This window comes from Miscanthus floridulus, chromosome 1 (assembly GCF_019320115.1).
Source record: "Miscanthus floridulus cultivar M001 chromosome 1, ASM1932011v1, whole genome shotgun sequence".
NCBI lineage: Eukaryota > Viridiplantae > Streptophyta > Magnoliopsida > Poales > Poaceae > Miscanthus > Miscanthus floridulus.
Genome location: NC_089580.1, coordinates 117395499 through 117402982, shown reverse-complemented (window position 1 = coordinate 117402982; position 7484 = coordinate 117395499). Strand labels below are relative to the sequence as shown.

The 7484-nt window shown below is 41.7% G+C and overlaps 1 protein-coding gene across 1 annotated transcript; it reads left to right on the top strand.

The window, feature by feature from the left end:
• The first annotated feature begins 28 nt into the window (after nucleotides 1-28).
• LOC136491592 (protein ENHANCED DISEASE RESISTANCE 2-like) lies at nucleotides 29-2363 on the top strand. Its single transcript, XM_066487890.1, has 8 exons — nucleotides 29-95; nucleotides 166-320; nucleotides 433-534; nucleotides 966-1010; nucleotides 1232-1372; nucleotides 1538-1633; nucleotides 1758-1859; nucleotides 1956-2363. The coding sequence occupies exons 1-8, from the start codon at nucleotides 50-52 to the stop codon at nucleotides 2052-2054; spliced, it is 786 nt and encodes a 261-aa protein (XP_066343987.1). The 5' UTR covers nucleotides 29-49; the 3' UTR covers nucleotides 2055-2363.
• The last annotated feature ends 5121 nt before the right edge of the window (nucleotides 2364-7484 follow it).

Sequence of the window (7484 nt, the reverse complement as noted above, 5' to 3'; positions counted from 1 at the left end):
TTTTCCAGTGGATCTTTTCTGTCATTTTTTAAACAAGACTACATTTTCTATGCAGCCATCAACACGTGAGTATGCTGCAGATATTAGGCAGTCAGGTATATATATTCTATTTTCCTTGATTATATCTGTACAAAGAGTCTAGTTCACTTTATGAATTCTATCTAGGGCGGAATGATGATGATTCAGATCAGATTGATTTATCTGGGTTTTCTGGGAATTTACGTCGGGATGACCGTGATAACAGCCGTGACTGCTGGAGAATATCTGATGGGAACAATTTCAGAGTTCGAAGCAAGAATTTTGTATATGATAAAAGCAAGGTTTTGATCTTCCTCATCACTAGACCATTTCATTATCTTGCTAATACTGCTGTAGAATCATTTTGTCTGTTTTCTAGGCCCTATTGTTTATGATATTTATTCTTCTCGATAGGTTCCTGCAGGAAAGCCTCTTATGGAGCTTGTCGCTGTTGACTGGTTTAAAGACGCAAAGCGAATGGACCATGTTGCTAGAAGAAAAGGCTGTGCAGTTCAAGTGAGTTCATGTTTGAATCCTGATATCATTAACTAGTCTGTAATGCATGGAAGAAAGGAAATGAATAGCACCCTCTTCTAATTTTTGTAACACGGAGAAGCAAACCCTCTGTTTTTGAGCCTGAACAGTTCTTGCCACTGCTTGTGGAAGTCCTTGTTGACAGGCTCATAAAACGATGCTTGGATATAATAGTCATATTTTGCTGAGAGCCAGGGTTGTACTTGTATATGGAGTTAGCGTAGCATCATGCTTTGCACCAAGAGCCATGTTTTATTCTTTCTTATTACATTTAGCTTTTCTGTGTATATATTTAAGGCTTGGCATTTTTTTACCTTTTGTGTTTAACCATGAATGTGTTTGATGTGGTGATGCTCAGTTCCTGCTAAGTTGTTACTTTTTCCCCATTTGATAATATTTTGCTTCGGTTCTAGGTAGCGGCTGAGAAGGGACTGTTTGCATTGGCTATAAATCTACAAGTAAGTCTTTCCATGGGCATTCCTACACAAAATGTGTCAAAGCCCTCTAATTACGGCATTACCTTACTCATTTCTAGTTTTTTTTTGACATTTTTTTTATAAGGCTACTCATTTCTAGTTGTTGGTCTTGATAGATGTGTCTTGTAACAATACTATCATTGTCCACTGTTGTTGTGAATTGTGAACCAGCAATAATGATGCAAGTATGATTGCTTTTGTAGGTTCCTGGCACAACAAACTATAGTATGGTTTTCTACTTTGTTACGAAGAAACTGATACCAAACTCCTTATTGCAACGCTTTGTTGATGGTGATGACGAATATCGGAATAGTAGGTTCAAGTTGATACCATCAGTTCCTAAGGTGAAGTTCTCTCTATCCCCACCATTCTTTAGAAATCCTGTGAGGTCAATGTGAAAAGTGTATAAGTAAGAAGGGCAAAAGAAAGGATACGATGAATCTTGCTATAAGTTGCTGGTGAATTCAATCAAATCCTTTTGTCTGATGTATTTCACCTTTGAATTTCAGGGCTCATGGATTGTCCGCCAAAGTGTTGGCAGCACTCCTTGTCTATTAGGAAAAGCTGTTGACATTACCTATATACGTGGCTCAAATTATTTAGAAGTAAGACTTCGAGAAACCTTCTGAAGCTTATGTCTGCCTACATTTTGGCTAAGAAATACTATGTGAAGGCTTGGGCTGACTTGACCCATATTTTATGTTGCATTATGGTGATGTAACCGTGCAGATAGATGTGGATATTGGCTCGTCTACCGTGGCGAATGGAGTCTTGGGGCTTGTGTGTGGTGTGATAACAACACTAGTTGTCGACATGGCTTTCCTTGTCCAGGTAAGCCTCATTTACTCAGAATCACATGTTTGTTAAAAAAAAATTCATAAAACATTGGCTGAACCGCTGAATTGTTGGCCTTAATAATGTCGGCAGGCTAATACATACGAGGAGCTCCCAGAAAGACTGATCGGGGCAGTTCGCATGTCGCATATTGAACTGTCATCGGCAATAGTTCCGGTGCTCGAGGATTAACCCTAACGTGGCAGAACCGTGGCAGAACCGTTTGAAATAACATATCTTTGGAGATGCTCGTCTTTCGATTAGATACTAAGCACCCTGAAAGTTGGCTACATCAGTTTCATCGAGCACATACTAAGGGAGAACTTGAACAATCCACGTTTTTCATCTACAATTCCAATAATGAGAACGAGTTTATAATACTTAGTCCATTTTATAGAAAGAGTTCTCGGAAATACATTATTACAATGTCAAGTTTAGAGTATGAAATTTAAACAGCTGAAATTAAAAAACATCTAACGATAAAATATAAGGATCCGTCTGTGTCCATCAGAAGAATCCTTCACACAACTTATCACTTCCTCAAGCTGCACTTGTAATAGGGGTAAATAAATCCCTGAGTATACAATGTACTTGTAAGACTTGTTCGACTAGTGAGAATAATTTCTCGACTTCAATGGATATGATAAGTTTTATGGTTTGTTGGGTTTTCTTTTTCTAAAAAATATTACTAGTAGTGAATCCTTATATATATGTTTTATTAGCGGTCATGATTAGTTCATTAGCTAACTATTGTAACATCCCTAAATTTTGCATATTTTTGAAATAGGAGAAAATGATTAATTATGTATTTGGTGGGAATTTGAATTTAGGAAAAAATAATAAATTTTATTAAATTAAAATCAAATGTAGGTTCATAATCATGTGTATGCATTCATGCTGCTGCTGCATAATGATTTTTGAATGGTTTGATTTGAAAATCAAATTTCTACTTATTTGAATTTTGCCTTCAAAATTGGTTTGTAAAATAGAAAAGGGAACTCTTTCTTCCTTCCTCGCTTTCGGCCTGCTTGGCCTTGCATGCCGTGGCTCGTTTTCCTCCCGTCGGCCCACTCGCCCTTGTTCCAGCTGTCCGGCCTTCTTCTCCTCTCCGCTTGGGTCGGAGCCTAGCTTGCTTTTTCTCCCGCGCTGCATCGCATGGCCCAGTCAGGTCGCGCTGCGCCCCTGCAGTCCCCCATCTCGCAGCAGCCCAGCAAGGTGTTGGCCTAGCTCCGCACGCCCGCGCCGCCGTTCCTCCCTCCGGTCGCTGACGTCCTGGGCCCACCGGTCAGGCCTTCTCCTTCCTCGCGCCGTAACAGAGCCGTATTCTTCCTCGCGCTGTCGCCTTGTGTCCGCCTCCGCCACGAGCTTGGTGTCGTGCTGCCCAAGCGTACGCGCCCTATAAATAGCGCTCGTGCCTACCCCGTCTCCCTATCCCATCTGCTGCAAGTTTTTTTGCCCACATAAGCCGTAGCCGCGCCTCGCCCCAGCGCCGCCGTGATAGTTGCCGATCACCGAGCGTCGCGCCGCCTCTACTGCCTCCCACTCTTTGATTTTGGGACCGGTGAGTTCCCTACTCCCTCCTCTCTCTTCCGGTGCTTCTTTTTCATTGAACCGGGCACTGTTGGTCGAAAGCCGAAGCTCCGGCGAGCCGGTAATGGCGCCGTCGTCGTAAATCGCGTCGCCGACACTGTTCCTAGTGTGATCTCTCTCTCTTTCCCCGCCCGGTTGAATCCCAACCTGTTCAGATCTAATCCGACGGTCCTTAATCCAAGATACCCCTTCGCCGCCGGTTTTTCAAAAAGCCCCTTACAATTATTTTAGATTTAACTCGCAGTCCAAAGCGTGTTTTTAGAATCTGTTTTCTATTTTTGAAAGCGTATTTTTGTTCGGTTAGATTGAAAATACGTTTTCAGCTATTTACAGTTTTGCCACTCAACTCGTTTTAGCCATAAAATCTCCATTTTAACTCCGATTTGATCCGTTCAAGTTGCGTTAGGTTCATAATTAAGTAATCTACATGTTTATACTACTGTTAAGTAGGTTTTCAACTTTTAAAATTCGAGGGTAGATTTAATCTATTATTTTACTATAGGAAATCATGTTTAATTCATAACTTTTCTGTTTTAGCTCTGATTTTCGTGATCTTCGCGTCTATGTGTTCGTAGTAAGACATAGATTTGTTTTCCAAACTTTTCATCTTATTTTATGCTATTGATGTACTATTCTAATCTATAGCCTTGTTTGTTTTGCATGATTGCTCTGGGATGTTTGTATGTTGTTGTGTTATCGAGTATAGACGGTGAGCAGTTCGTGAAAGATCAAGGGTACGACTTTAATGAGCAGGACCAGCAGGAGTATTTTGCACAAGGCAAGTATAGCATGGGATCATTCCTTGTTTTCTATTCACTTTAATTTATTAAATTCATGTTGCATGTGTCACCTTGATAGGGATTCTCTAGAATTGAACTTTTACCTTGTCACCTACGGGTTATGCATTTGGGTAGCTTTGCTAGTGCTCAATTAAACCATGATCTTGTAACTTGACTAATAGTATATGCAATAAACATTAAAATATGACTTTTTAGCAATATGGAAACAGGGGGCTGGAGTATTAAGCTACTTTCTAAATGCTTCAGATTCCTCTCCCTAAGGAACTTATCTGTATGTGATCATTCGAGACTTACAGTACAGCTGTGAGGGCTACATGGCTCTGGCTTTAGCTCAGTATGAGGATCCTTTTTCTAGCTTGTTAGTGGTAACCTTTATTGGCATAAGAATGACTTGTCGAATCAGGTATAGGACAGCCTCTATTCTTATGTGTATAGCCGTGAAAAGAATTAGTGCCATTTGACAAGGGGGTTCCTATATCTGTTTGCTGAGCGAATCTAATGGTCCCTAACTTATTAGACGAACCTTTGAAAGGCTTTATAGTGACCCCTACCTGCTCACCTTGGAAGTGTTTTGGGAGTAATTAACCCTGGGCATATGGGTATCACGACTTACAGTGAAAGTGTACAACCTCTGTACAGAGTGTAAAACTGGTATATCCAGCCATGCTCACGGTCACTGAGCGACCTTAGAACCCTTATGGAATAGATGAACACTAAGAATTATCTATTTATGCTATTCATTATTCATGTTTACATTTGATCATGTGTTTTGTATTGGGAATTAAAACAATTTGTTGCTACTCTTAAGTTAAAATTGTGACATCTAAAAGTTGAATGATGTTAAACCTGTGTCAAGCCTTTTGAGCCTCATGAACCCTATGTTACACTTGTTGAGTACGACATGTACTTACGCTTGTTTATTTTCATTATTTGGATAAAAATCCTAGATGGTTAACAGATGGCTTTGGGTATGACAATTTTCCTAAGAACTACTAGACTTGTTGTCAACCAGTCGACGTCCCTGTGAAATGGAGCTTCCGTGAGAGATCTTTTATACTTCCGCTATATGATGTAGACTAGGCCTGATCTTCCTGAAAGGTATGATAGTGTCGATTGGTGGAGACTCGACGTTCACGATCTAGGCTTCGAACGAAGATTGATTTGGACCTCCACAACCGTTACACCATTGCTCCATTGGTTATCAATCACGCGAACGTGATTGACCTCGCCGAGAAGGCTTTCCTGCAAGCGAATCAAGAACACAAGCAAGAATGGGATGAACGCAATCTGAAATTATAAATAAATATGAGGCTTATGATAACAAGAAGGAGTTCAAGTCTTTATTCGAAAGAACTAATCGCCACAGGTGAACAAGATCAAGAACTAGGGCCTTGGTTCACAGCAAGCAGCCTTGGCGGCATAGTTGCAGCAAAACGATGTCTGTTTTACGAGGAAATCAAGAACTAAACAAAACCCAAACCCTAAGGAGAGCAACGACTGCTATTTATAGAGTCTTGGGCGTCACCCCCCTAGACGTGCCCCCTAATGGGCCCGAACATGATACACGGTCCAACGGACCAAAAGACGGTGTCGTAGCACCCTGGCAGATTCTGGACGCTGACTTATTTCGATGATTCCTCGTTGATTCCAAAGGTATTTTGATATGAGAGCACTTGGATTGACTTCCTTATCAAATTAGCTTTCCAACCATATATGGATCATCGAAAACGGAGTCCGGATGCAGTCCTGGGTGACCAGTTTAAGGCAGACTGGTCCTAGAACCCAAGATGGGCTCCAACTTCAGTTGGACCTGGGCCTCCACCATAAGAAAGATGAATTGGACGCCCATGCTAGTCCTCCTCCTCTCCTTGCCTTGTATGTGATGAAGAAGTGATGTCCTCACTATATTTATGTGATAACTCTGTCTTATTCGTGATGTAATAAACACTTGTGATGATACTATTCATAATTTGTCGGCTTATGTGTGTGACTGATCTCTAGGCGTGCACATAAGATTTTGCACTCCATTTTATCCTTAAAATTGGGTGTGACAGATTGGTATCGGAGCTGTGTTGACTGTAGGATGCAAGCCTAGTTAGCAATGGTCGTTTTAGCTTCTTTTGCTTCACTCATTTCATGCTTTCTATCTCACCCTTGTTATTTGCTAAAGTTTTATGCTTCTTTTGCCTTATTCTATTATGAAAATTATTGTTTCTAATCTAATCTAACTAAATCTAATTCTATAGATGCCTCGTGCTAGTAAGACTGCCCACATCAGCACTAGAGGGTACTACCCGCCTCATGATTTGTCCATGGAGCCTGAGGAGGAAGAACCCTAGGAACAGGAATTTGATTCGCCAACACCGCCAACACCTGTACCTACGCCTGAGCCAGTCCAGGAGGAACCCCAAGAAGTCGAGGTCATCCACTTGTCCGATGATGACGAGGAAGACGTTGTTGAAGAGGATGAGCCGATCCCGCCCCTAGGGTGGACGACAAAGGTGTGGTATAAGCCAGGGATGTGAATCCTCTGTTTCACATCACTGACTCATGAGCATGCTTCAGACCTACTATAGCGACTAGGGATGCAGCTATGGAGTACGTCTACGAAGAACATACACACCCTCTTGAAGATACCTATTGGAAGACCAGGGTGTGCATCACCATCAAGGACGAACAGAAAGGCGCATATCAGCTGGATTCAAACTATGTGCACCATGCTCACCGTGCTACCATGGAGGATGGCATAGAAGATGCAGCCGTTGAAGCTTGCATAGGCCTCCGTGGTCGCCGATTCGAGGATATGAAGAATTACCAATATCGATTCCTCCCTCACCAACACCCAGAATTAGGATGGGCGATGATGGATCCGCAGGGCACGGATCCAACAACCCAAGTGATTGTACACTTTAGCTATGAGTCCGTAGCAAAGATTCGCCGACTAGAGGATTAGTTGAAGGCACAGCAGAAAACCATCAAGAGACACCGACAGGTGATAGATGAAGGGTGGGCCTCAACTTGCCAAAGATGTACGAGGAGCTTCCCCATAAATCTCGGCCATAGATGTTGGAGTCCCTTTTATGTAATAAAACGATAGTAGAATGAGTCATGTTGAGTCTAGTCGAGTCTATTAGTGCGGTGTGAACATTGGTATGTTTAGTTGATTTGTTATTATGTTTATGTATGAGTTAGATTTTTGTAATGAGTGCTGGAACTTTGTGGGAATGTCCGC

What these genes read in the sequence shown, in the direction of transcription:
- LOC136491592 (XM_066487890.1), top strand. Translation starts at nt 50, where the DNA reads ATGCAGCCATCAACACGTGAGTATGCTGCAGATATTAGGCAGTCAG. An exon ending in TGATACCATCAGTTCCTAAG is followed by an intron (nt 1,373 to 1,537) that starts GTGAAGTTCTCT and finishes TTTGAATTTCAG; the next exon opens with GGCTCATGGATTGTCCGCCA. An exon ending in ACATGGCTTTCCTTGTCCAG is followed by an intron (nt 1,860 to 1,955) that starts GTAAGCCTCATT and finishes TAATGTCGGCAG; the next exon opens with GCTAATACATACGAGGAGCT.